General features: G+C 50.7%; 1 protein-coding gene across 2 annotated transcripts in view; it reads right to left on the bottom strand.

Annotated features, from left to right (window-relative positions):
• The window catches only part of ALPL (alkaline phosphatase, biomineralization associated), an 85974-nt gene that overhangs the window by 15838 nt on the left and 57318 nt on the right, over positions 1-12818 (bottom strand). For both annotated transcript variants that reach the window (XM_075060314.1, XM_032783935.2), the window contains one exon: positions 3643-3786. In XM_075060314.1, coding sequence (XP_074916415.1) covers positions 3643-3786 — 144 coding nt within the window. The remainder of the gene's footprint in view (positions 1-3642; positions 3787-12818) is intronic.

The following is a 12818-nucleotide window of genomic DNA, read 5'->3' as shown; positions in this document are numbered from 1 at the left end:
TCCCTTCCGCTCCAGCTGAATAAGAGGTAGCCAAAGCGGAGCACTTTTTGAACATCCCACCCATAAAGTTTAAGCACAGGCAAAGTTTTGCAGCCCTAGTATGAGGCTCAGAACATGCAGAGGCTTTGGCTTTAAGGCACAAGATTAGGATTCAGGTTTGATCCTACAGCACTAAAATCCCACAACCCATTCTCACAAGGTTTTGGCCCAAAGCAGCAGAAAATAAATGTAACAAGATCCCCAGCAGCTAAACAGCATGAGGCTATAGTCTCCTCAGAACTAGAAAACTGATCCCTCTTGGGTTTGCTTCTGACCTAGAACCAGGGGGTTGGAGCTAAGGCTAGTGAGGGTTGATAGCAACAATGCCCATAGATCTGCCAGTGCTGTAGAGAGAGGGACTTCTGGTCCAGATCCTGAAATCAGATCCAGGTGAGTGGCCCCCTGTACCTATGCTGACCATCATGTTGCTTATAGGAGCTGCCATGAGCAAACAAACCCTTGTGTTTCCTTCCCCTCCACCCCACTTCAGCCTCAGAAACTAAATGACGGGGAGAACCTCAAAGGTTTGAAGGTTCCATTCAGTTCAGATGCTTCTCCCACGTGCCTTGGCCTAGAGAGGCTTTGCCATGAGAATTTCTGGTTTGGGCTGAGCCAGAAATACCCTGAGCTCAGCTTCTTGCCTAAGACAGGTTTCAGGGCTGGTTCTGGCCAAAGCCAGCACTGAGCAGTGTGAGGGGGGGAAAGGATACAAATGTTGTGCAAGCTTTGACCATCAGGCAAGGCTCCAGTTTGGGTCAGGCCAAGATTCAGGCCAGCTCAACCTTCTCCCGTCACAGCACGCTTTATGCCTGCTCCCACCATGCCAAGGGAAGAGAAAGTTCCTTCCGCTTGACATCACATGCCTGGGGACAATCCTGCTCTCCTCGCTCTAGCCATTGCAGCCGGACTGTGAGCTCCCTTCCTCACCCAGTCTGATATCTGTCCAGATTCCCTCTGCCAGTCAAGATACCCCAGTAGAGTGAATGCCTGCTCCTAAACGTCCGGGCAACACCAATGCCGCTAACGCAGACCCTCCCCTTTGAGGGCGCAAGCAGCAGAAGAAACAGAAACCCTTTGAGCCAGAGGGAGGCCAGGTTACACCAGCTGGTCTTAGTCAAACTCAAATGTTCCGTGGTTTACGTCCCAGCTAAATCATAACCAAGGGAAGAGAAAAGCAGTTTCCATTGGATACAGAATTCTCCTTTGTTCCTTCCTATGAGCTGCCATGCAGCATTGCCATGGGCTGTTAAATGGCCACTCAGTGCCACCCCAGAGATGGCTGCAATTCTGTTGCAGCAAAGCAACTCCTGAGTATACAAGCCAACAGCTGGTAAAACCCCCTGTGGGATCCTTTGTGATGAAAGGCACGAATGTGAGAGGGTGAGCACAACTGAACCCCAAAAGAATAACAGGAATTGCAATAAGAAATAGAGTGCTACGGAGAAGGGAGGGGTATGGTCAAACCAGCAGCATCACAGATATTCTTCAGACTAGCGGCTACATTCATTCTCAACTCAGAACAGATCAATTTGGTTGGGGGTAGGGGCATGGAAGGTCTTCTCTCCCTGACCAAAGCACCATGCAGTGGCAGCCTCCCCTAGCTAAGATCTGGATGTGCTTCCTTCCTGAGCCCATCCAAGCTGCTCCAAGGGCTGCTCCCGATACACCAAGCAGTGCTGTCTCCTTCCCAGTACTACAAGTGACTAGTGGCAGCACTTGCTGGAGCAACAGAGGAGTTCAGGGCTCAGGCTTGGATCAGGGTGTGAGCTGGTGTGTTTGCAGACCTCCCCAGGGTTGCTGCAGGGCTAGTTTCAAAGGTCAATCCAGAGAGTCTGGGGATTTTCAGTTTCCTGCACACAGTATCATCCCTTAGACTGGAATAACCATCCCCACTTGTCCTCTGCTGACTCCTGTTTTCACTCTCAGTGTATGCAATGTGGACACTTAAAGCTGAAGCCAATTAGAAATCTAACTTCCATCAACATCAAAGCCATTCAGACTACTAGGGCTCACTACGGTCTTCAGGGGTTCAACCACCATCATTTCCAGTCTCTCTTCTTCATCCCCCTAGCATCCTCACCTAAGCAGGAACTGAAATCCCATCCTGGGCTAGACTAGAGAATTAAATCAGCTTAACCACATCACTCAGGGTGTGAAAAATCCACACCTTTAAGCAATGCAGTTAAGCTGACCCAAGTCCCCATAAAAAGCGACAAAGAGTGGACAGCGCTAGGTCAATGGATGAATGTTGACCTAGCTACTCATTCTTGGGGAGGTGGATTACTTGCACCAACAGGAGAACCTCTCCTGTCAGCATAGAGTGTCTGTGCCGCTGCAGCGTTTCAGGTGTAGACAAGCTGCACACAGAGAAGTGATAGACTTTGAGACAGAGCTCTCAATCCCAGAGCAACGCATGCAGGAAATTCCAGAGAACACAGCTTAGAACTGGGCTTGCCAGGACATCTGCTCGGGAGGCTATATTAGGACAAAGTCATCTTTCAGCACTGGGGGTACTATCTAGTTAGGCAGCGGAACATACAAAGAGAGGCAGATTGGTCCAGTGGCTTGGACGCTGGCTTCAGAGGCCTGAGTTCTACATCCACCTCTACTGAGTGACCTTGGCAAGTGGCTTCACCCCCTCCCACCCTTTATTTGTCTTAGCTATTTAGTCTGCAAGCTCTTCCTGTGTGTTTTTTTAGTGGGGTCTTGACCTCAGGACTTCTGGAATATAAATCAAAACCATACAGGCATCTAGGGTCTTCTGCAAAGATTAGCTCCAAGCCTGGGTAAGAGGGGTGACTGGAAAAACTGGGTGGAAGCTGGCAACAGCCCTCTTTGTAATCAACAGCCCCCCATTGACATTCCAGCAAAGATGTTATGGTTCTAGCAGCCACATAGATATCTAGAGAGACTGTAAAGTGCTGATGGGACAAAGTCTCTGGCCAAGAAAGGTCAAAGGCAGCTTGGCTCATTTGTGTCACTCTAAAGAGATACAAGGTGGGTAAGGTAATAACTTTTATTGGACCAATAAATCAGAATAAAACCATAAAACAGAAGTGGTCCAATAGATAGACAAGGTGGATGAGGTAATATCTTCTAATATTCTGGGACTGACGCAGCTACAACAACACTGCATACTCCAAAGAGAAGTACTTTTATGCTGAAACTCAGGAACCTTCTTTTCTTTCATTAGTGCCCTGGGTATCCAGATAACAGTTTCTTAGAGCACCTTTCATCCCGAAGGACCCTCACCGGTGGGTCAGGAGCTCCCAAGCTGTAAATCCTGGCTCCATTGCTGACTCACTGTATGATCCTGGGTGAGACTTATTATCTGTCTCCCTGTTAATGTCTGCAGGACACACAGCTCCTCCTTTGGATAGAAGGTGCCAGACAGAACTGCAAACACTCCCCATTCCTGGCAGGGGCTGTGGAAGTTAGTTACTGACTGTGCTGAGCTTTGAACAAGGGAAGTGCTACGTCAGCAGGATCATTTCCATATCTTTTAACATGAGCTTGAACCAGAGATCCTGAGTAAAGAATCTTTAAACCTGCAGCCTTCTGTCCTTGATCCACTCCCCAGACATCTCCCTCCCTCCCCTTTACCTTGTCTTTAGGTTTCTTATCTCTCCAGACATCTGTGAGGTTTTTGCCATCCAGACGAGTGCCCCTGTACTTGTCATCATTCTGGTATTCCACATCGCTGGTGTTCTTTGGGAACATGTATTTCCGGCCACCTCCCATGATCACCTAGAGCAGGGCACAAAAAAGAACCCCGTTTCCATTCAGCCACACCAGAGTATCGCAGAGATCAAGCATGTTAACCAAAGGGTTAAACAGACACCGGTTTTCAGGCTCTGCTGTCCATCAGTATGTGGACAGAGACACGCTTGCAGTCTCACTGGGATGCAGCATAGTCTAGCGGAGGGATCAGGAGGCCAAGAACTCTTGGGACAGAATTCCAGCTCTGTGACCTGAAGCAAGTCACTTCAACTCCCTGCACGTCAGTTTCCCCCATCTATAAAATGGGGCTAATGATACTGGCCTACTTCTCAGGATGGAGAGGGATAGCTCAGTGGTTTGAGCACTGGCCTGCTAAACCCAGGGTTGTGAGTTCAATCCCTGAGGGGGCCATTTAGGAATTGGTCCTGCTTTGAGCAGGGGAACAGATGATCTCTTGAGGTCCCTTCCAACCCTAATAATAATCTGATCCTATGGAGAGTGTAAGGCTTCATCAGTTACTGGGCTAGACCTCAGTGTAGCACCACAACTGGTTTACAGCAGCAAAGAGTCTGCCCCTATCTATCGTATATTGATCAGAGTGCCTCAGACCCCCACTCACAGGGCCAACAGGATTAAGATGCTGCTAAAATGCCATCTGCTGTCATGTGACTTTTAGAGCCCTTGGGACTTAACACTCACAGATGCAATTGTTGAAATAGAATATCAGGGTTGGAAGGACCTCAGGAGGTCATCTAGTCCAACCCCCTGCTCAAAGCAGGACCAATCCCTGGACAGATTTTTGCCTCAGACCCCCTAAATGACCCCTGTAAGGATTGAACTCACACCCCTGGGTTTAGCAGGCCAATGCTCAAACCACTGAGCTATCCCCCATAGTAGTAAGAGTAACAGACACCAGCACAGCTTGCCCAGTGGGTGCAAGCAGGCACAACAGAAAATGCACCAAACCGCAGTCTGCAGATTAGCCGGTGTGACAAAGTACCTTCCTCTCCTCAGCAGGCTCAGTCCTTTTTAGCCTTGGAGACACGTGCTTGGGCAAGGCAGATCATTACCGGCAGCACAGGGTCCAGCTATTCCTTTCCCCAGTCCGTCCCTCGTGCTTGTTTTCCTTCCCTTCTGAGGAGGGAGTGCAGCCTTCCTTCCTGGGAGGGTTCGGTGTCTTGCTGCACCCAGCCTACTGGCAGCTTCCCTGCTTCTCTCACTCTGTAATCCCTGTTGTTCTCTCTCCTCAGTGGATTGGGAGAGGCCTTTTAACCCCCTGGGACTAGTTACTACCCCCCGTTTGTAACTGTTTGTCCTGGGTTTACCACACCAGCAAAGTGTGATGGCAGTTGGTCTCTTTCTCTCCACCGTTCTTTCAGAAATAACCATTAGAGGAATGGATAATCAGCGAAGCCGTCTGTCCTGTCAATCCAAGCTCTGCACAGGAAAGCAAGTCCCAGGATTTTCCTGGCTGGTGGGGAAGGTTGAATCACAAGCCTACACTTTAGCCTTCTGAATATTTAAGTATTTGGACTGACTGGTCCGAATGGCTCTTGTAGTCAATGAATTCCTGACGTGAATGCAGACAGACCAGCACTAGCTAGTGAACCTGGTAGCCTGGCCCAGAGCACCCAACTCACCACGATCTCCAGCTGTTGCTCACAGGACACCAGGGTCACTTACAGTGACCACAGCTAGGGTGACCAGCTGTCCCAATTTTATAGGGACAGTCCTGATATTTAGGGCTGTGTCTTATATAGGTGCCAATTACCCCCCACCCTCATCTCGATTTTTCACCCTTGCTATCTGATCACCCTAAGCACAGCAGATTCTTGTTGCAAGGTGCCAGCCAGCTGTGGCCTGAAATGGGGATATGGCTCATTGCAAAGCTTGAGCTTTATTAGAAATTATTCCTGGACTCTATGGCAGCAGAAGTGGCAGGAGTACACGGAGCACCGCTGGCTCGAGCGAATGCAGGCTGCAAAACTCCATTGCTGCTCTCTATCAGCCACAGCTAGGAATAGCCTGTGCTGTCTGCAGTTGCAGTAGCCTGTTCTCATTCCCATCCCACGGGTCCCAAAGGGAGGAGAGGACATCACAAGTGGACAAACCCTCAAGTAATATCCATCCCTGCATGGCATGTCCCTCAGTGCCCACACACAGCTTACGCCTGTGGTGCTGCTGACATAGCGCTGGGAGGCCTAACCACTGCAGGCCAAGCCTTGCGCAAACAGGCATCGCCTGCCTCAGGGTACCCCAGGGACACTGTCTGCTTATGAAAGGGGCACTCATGGCGCTGAACAGGAGTATTCGGGAAAGGGACCATATTTGTTTTTGCTTCTCTTGTGTATTTGGATTTTTTTAAAAATGACTATTTTAAAATGGAAGAGGAACAGCCAAGGAGGGGGCGGGAAAATAATCCACTGGCCTGGACAGATCCTGGTGTCCTCCTGACAAGGGGAACACATTTTGTAGCACCCGGTCGGGGGATAAGAAGTGCCCCACCCGGGCTGCACAGATGCAGCTGAAAGCAGAACTGAGCCTAGTCTGTTAAAGACACTGGGTGAGAGCTGGCTCCAATGGTGAGAGCAGAGCCCTGGGCCAGCCCAGCTGGGTTCCATCCTCATTCTGCCCCAGGCCTGCTGCCAGAATGGGGGTCTTTGGCAAGTCTCTTAGGGCCAGATTTGCAAAGCAGACCAGGGTAGCCCTGAATCACAGGCCAAACCACAGCCCTGGCTCATGGCCCTTCACTGTTCGGAGGAGAAAGGCTGGATTTGGTTCTGAACTACAGCCAATGGGAGCTGTAGGGGCGGCACTTGTGGGTGTGGGCGGCACACAGAGTCTCCTGCCCCCTCCCACTCCTGCAGGGACATCCCAGCTGCTTCCAGGAGCAACGCAAGGCCAGGGCAAGCAGGAGCCTGTCTTAGCCCCACTGCGCTGCCGACCAGGAGCTGCCTGTAGTAAGCACCTCCCAGCTGAAGCCTGCATCCCAACCCCCTGCCCCAGCCCTGAGCCCCCTCCAGCATCCAAACTCCCTTACGGAGCTAGCACCCCATGCCCACTCCTGGACCCCTGTGCCCAGGCTCAGCCTGGAGCCCCACCCCCCAGCCCAGAGCCCACATGCCCTCCCACACTGGTGACAGTAAGTGAGGGTGGGGGAGAGGAAGCAAAGGCGGAAGAGGGGATGGAGTGAGCAGGTCAGGGCCTCGGAAAAGGGGTGGAGCAAGGGCAGGGGCCTTGGGGAAGGGCAGGGGGGTGGGGCAAGGGTGTTTTGGTTTATATGATTAGACAGTTGGCAACCCTATTTAGCGCTGAGCAAGTCCTGGAAGCAAAGCAGAGGGGACATGAGCCTCTGGAAGTGGGGTGAGGCCAGGCAGGACCCCTGGGGGCAGTCCGGCTCCAGGAGCCAAGCCCACTGCACTGGCTGCATGGTACTAACTAGATCAATGCCAGCTCAGGTGACAATAGCAGTGAAGCCGCAAAAGCCCAGAGGACAGCAGGGGGGAGGGGGACCTCCCACCTGGTACCCTGGTACACCTCAACCACTCCCACCGGTGCTGCTGCAGCTACACTGCAGTTGTTACTTGATCTAACTTGGATACATCTACACATCCTGCAATCACAGCTCCCAAATGCAGTGCACAGATGGCCTCACAGCGTGGTGTCCTCCCCCTGCACTCATCAGATGACAACAGCATCTACACCGAGACAAAGGGTCTAAGTTTCCTCTCACTCCTAGTGAGTATCGGGCATGTCTCCACTAAATGAAAGGATTCACACTGGTGTTGATGCTGGAGATGGGGCCAACCCTCCCAGGGATGTGAAGGGTAACAAGAAGAGTTTCTACAGGTATGTTCGCAACAAGAAGGTCAGAGAAAGCGTGGGACCATTACCGAATGGGGGAGGCAACAGTGACACTGAAAGCTGAAGCATTCAATGCTTTTTTTGCCTCAGTTTTCACAGACGTCAGTTCCCAGACTGCTGCCCTGGGCAGCACAGTATGGGGAGGAGGTGAGCAGCCCTTAGTGGTGAAAGAACAGGTTAAGGCAGTGGTCCTCAACGTGGTGCCCGTGGGTGCCATGGCAACCGCCGGCGCATTTATGTGCACCCGCATAGTGCCCAGCAAGGGAGAGAAGCCGTCGCCCCGCGGCTGCCAAGGACTGAGAACTCTGGGGCTGCAGGCACCGGTGTTCTCTATCCAATAGCGTAGCTGGAGGGATTCAGCGGAAGTAGCTGCTTCACGTCAGGCCGGCAGGCGTGGAAGCCACGCCACCCAGCCAGCGCTGCCCACCACACAACCGGGGGAGCCGCGGGGCAGCAGGCCAGCGTGGTGCAGGCACAGCCAAGCACTGGGACAGGAGTCGGGGACAGGCGGCAGTGCAAGAGGGACGGGGTTTTTTGGGAAAAAAAAAAAAGGGGGGGGGGGGGGCCGGGGGTTTTTTTTTTCCCCCCCGTTTTTGGGGGGCGGGGCCTAGAGGGTGAGCCGGGGGGCACCTTTTTTACAGTTTTTGCTCCCTATTAGACGCTGAAAACCTGGCTACGCCCTAGTCTCGTCCTGGAGAGGTGGGGCTTTGTGGCTTCTCTTCGCGCTTCCAGGACTGCAGGCACTGGTGTTCCAAGTGCCCGGCAGCGCGGGGTCGTGGCTTTAAGCTGGAGCCGAAACCAGGCCCCATGCCTGCTGGGGACAGAGAACCCGGCTGCAGGCTTCATTCTTATGTTAAGGTAAGAATAATAAATATATTTGGACCTAGCAGTTCAAACAATGTTTTACTTTTTTAAATAAATAAATGAAAACTGTTTCGACATTTATTTGTAAAAACCCTATTTTTCTTACAGGTAGATAAAAAACGAGAAACTTCACCGGGTAAGGTGAAAGAGTAACTGCCGCATAAATTTAATTATACCATTTTACATGTAAAATTACCCTTTTTTATCTATGGATTCATATATATTGTAATATTCAATATGATTTTTTCATATTAGTTAATGTACAAATACAAAATAAGCTTTGAAAATTGTTGGTGCAAGCCCCTCTTCAAAACTGAATGATGCTACTGGCTACAAAAAGGTTGAGGACCATGGGGCTGAGGACTGGTATTTAAAAAACTGAATGAGCCCAAGTCCATGGGGGCCGATGCGCTGCATCCAGGTGCTGAGGGAGTTGGCTATGTGATTGCAGAGCCCGGCGGCCATTTCTTTTGAACTCATAGTGATCGGGAGGGCAACCAATTGGAAAGGCTAAGTAGTGCCTCTTTTAAAAAAGGAGGAGGAGGTCCGGGAACTACAGACCAGTCCAGCCTCACCTCTCCCAGAAAAATCATGGAGCAGTCTCAAGGAATCAATTTGAAGTACTTGGAGAGAGGAAGTGATCAGGAACAGTCACATAGATTCACACGGACAAGTCATGCTGACCAACCGATTGCCTTCTATGATGGAGATAACTGGCTCTGTGGATATGGGAAAGGTGGTGATATGATAATTCTTGAAGTCTGTAGCAAGCTTTTGATGATGGTCATACCCCGTATTCTTGCAGCAAGTTAAGTAGTAGGCTGGATGAATGGACTGCATGGTGGACAGAAAGCTGTAAATCATTGGCTCAATGGATAGTGATCCAATGGCTTGATGCTAGTTGGCAGCTGGTATCAAAGAGGAGTGCACTAGAGGGTGGTCTAGGACAGTTTTTGTTCAACATCTTCATTAATATCTGGCTCAGAGATGGTACACTACAGTCCGCAGACGCTCTCCTGGCCCTCCCGCAACTGTTCCCCTTCCCTGCGCCTCTCAGCCTCACCCCAGCCGCGCAGTTGCCACGCTCTGTAGCGGGCTGTGCGCTCCTGGAGCAGCGCAGCTACAGCCCGGGCTGACCAGTGTTCGTGCTGCGTGGTGTATGGCAATGGCTGCTCAGCGCAGCAGTGGGGCTGTAAGCGCTGCCACCACTGGTGCTCCAGAGTGCACTAGGGGGAAGGAGCGGGGGCGGGGCTTGGATAGAGGGCAGGGGAATTACAGGGTGGTGGTCAGGAGTATCGGGGTGTGGATGGGGTTGGGACACGTCAGAGGCAGGGACCAGGGTGTTGAATGGGGGCAGTCAGGAGTTCCAAGGGCAGTCAGGGAGGGGTTGGGAATGGGGCAGGGGTTCCAGGGGAGTGGATGGGGAGGGAGCGGCACAACCCCTCCCCTAACCGACCCTCCATACAATTTCCAAAACCCGATGTGGCCTTGTGGGCAAAAAAAAGTTGCCACCCTGATCCTGATATACGGATGGACTGCACCTCCACAGTTTGCGAGGACACTAAGCTGGGGGTAGGGAAAGGTCCAGAGTGACCTAGACATTGGAGGATTGGACGCAAAAGAAATCTGATGAAGGTCAACAAGACAAGTGCAGAGTCTTGCACTTAGGATGGAAGAACCCATGCACTGCTAACTGAGAGTGACTGGCTAAGTGGCAGTTCTGTAGAAAAGGACCTAGGGTTACAGTGTACAGAGCTGGATAATGAGTCAACAGTGTGCCCTCATTGCCAAGATGGCTAACAGCTATAGTACATTGGTACAGCATTGCTGGCAGATTGAGGAAGTGATTTATTCCCTCTATTTGGCACCTGGTGAGGCCATATCTGAGTTATTGCATCCAGTTTTGGGCCCCCACTTACAGAAAGGATGTGGACAAATTGGAGAAAGGCCACGGAGGACAACGAGAAATGAGTAGGGGTGCTGGGCACACAACTTAGAGGATAGGCTGAGGGAACTGGCTTATTCAGTCTGCAGAAGAGAAGAGTGACGGGGAATTTTGATAGCTGCTTCAACTACCTGAAAGGGGGGTTCCAAAGAGGCTGGAGCTCGGCTGTTCTCAGTGGTGGCAGATACAGAACAAGGGCAATGGTCTCAAGTTGCAGTGGAGGAGGTCTAGGTGGATATTAGGAAACACTATTTCATTAGGCGGGTGGTGAAGCACTGGAACGGGTTCACTAGGGAGGTGTGTAGAATCCCTTCCTTAGAGGTTTTTAAGGTCAGGCTTGACAAAGCCCTGGCTGGGATGATTTAGTTGGGGTTGGTCCTGCTTTGAGCAGGGGGTTGGACTACACGACCTCCTGAGGTCCCTTCCAACCCTAATCTTCTATGATTCTATAGGCCCAGAGCAGAGGCCTAGTTCTGAATAGGTCTGACTAGCTAGCGCCTCAGACCCCAAATCCAATGCTGCACCTGAGTGGCATCTCTGGGCATTTGTTTTGATTTGCTCATTATTATTTTTAGCCTGGGCACAATTTCCCTTCTCAGAAGGTGACCTGTAAAGCTGCAAAATCAACAGCAAAAATTTTAAGGGAAAAAAGCCTGCTGCCCTGTGTAATTATTTCCCACCTGGGCTTGAGTTAAAATAATAAAATGTGTGCCTGTTAAACCACTAATTAACAGGCTTGGCTGTTTGATCTGGGGTTATTCTGAAGAAAAGAGGGATACTGATTTACAGAACTGGCCCCAAAGAACATTTCTGCTGGATTCCACCGCCTGGTGGTGGCAGGGGGTGATTTTTTTCCTTCCCTGCCGCAAACGCTGCATTAATGAGACTCTGCCTCTGCGGCAGGTACCTGCTCCGCTACAGCTGCCCCTGCCAACTAGCTGCCTCCCTTGTAATTTTAACATCCTTTCTTTCCATGCCCATAAGACACTTAACGACTTTCTGGCCTCGTTGGCAAAAAGCACAGTGGGCTAGATCTCTGTAGTGGCAGAGAGTGTTCTGCGGTATCAGGGAATCAAGGGGCACCAGAGCATGGCCCTTTACTTCTAGCGCCAGTTGTGAGCTGAAGGTCAGCCTGCGAGACAACAACAACTTATTATTCACATTTCTTTCCCCCTTCTCCTCCCAGGCTTTTGGCAACCCAGAATTACAGCCTTTCACAAGCTGTCAGGAAAGTGGTTTCTTCCAAAGAAGAAAGCTAATTCAATCCCAGACCACAAAATCTGGGACAGATCCAAGCTGCCAAGGTTTTCCAGGGGTGCTGGGATTCAGAATTTGGGTTCAGCCCCCATCTCCACTCCACTGTAATGCTAATGGGAGCATGAAACAAAACCCACAGGGTCCATATGTTACCGGAAATCAGACTATCATTCCAGGGGGCTCGTTTCTTGCTTCTAACATCTTTTTCTCTGTGGTGCAAAGAGTTCTTATGCCTGTAACACTGAGACCACCATTCGGGATAAAATTAGATCCAGCCTGAACCTCTGGCCTGAATTCAAATCTCCACCCCAGGTGGATTTATCTACGTAACTATTACACTTCTGTTTTCTGTGTCTACGTTACATCTCAGGCCTCTGCTGCCTGAGAAGACTGGCAGCCACTGTGGGCCAGATTTGCAGAAGAGCCCAATTCCCATCTAGGTGCCTTAATGAAGTGCCAGATTTTCAAAGTTACTCAGCTCCCAATGAAAACCACACAGAACTCCCCTTTTTACTGAGAGCAATGGAAAATCTGACCATGTGCCTCGTTCAGCGCAGGCTGGTCCAGCCGAGATTGGCCCTGTGTTCCCTGACGGACATGTTTTTGTGGCTTGTTCCTGATTTCTATTGCTCTCCATCTACAATAAAGGTTAACCTGCATGAAAATATCTGGAGTAACACAGCTAAACCCAAACTTCAGCCAGAGTAGAAGACAGGTTTTGGGTTAACAAAAACATGAACAGTTTGGTAAATTTGTTTTCCCTTCAGTGTTCAGATCTCTGGACCCAGCAGGCTCAGAAAAGCAACCAAAAGGATTCAGAGAAACATTCAGAGCAGCCGGCACTGAGGTTCACCCACTGCCGGTAGTAGAGGACCATGCTGGATACCAGGAGTGTATCTGAGCAATTCTCATGGCACAAGGTGGTTCTCAAAACTCTGTTCACCAAGGAGATTCAAATACACACAGTTAAGCTTCCCATGGCACCTGGAAAAGGTGTTCTGAGCCATGCTCCTGCAGCACCTAGGCATGCCCACTAGTAATTATTTGTGTAATAGCCCAGCCACAGAGCAAGACCCCACTGTGCACACACAGAACAGAAAGATAGTCCCTGTCAAACGTGCCACAGTAA

Source organism: Chelonoidis abingdonii, chromosome 23, assembly GCF_003597395.2.
Source record: "Chelonoidis abingdonii isolate Lonesome George chromosome 23, CheloAbing_2.0, whole genome shotgun sequence".
In the NCBI taxonomy this organism is placed as follows: domain Eukaryota; kingdom Metazoa; phylum Chordata; order Testudines; family Testudinidae; genus Chelonoidis; species Chelonoidis abingdonii.
Note: the sequence above shows the minus strand (reverse complement) of the source record. Positions and strands in the feature narration are given on the sequence as shown.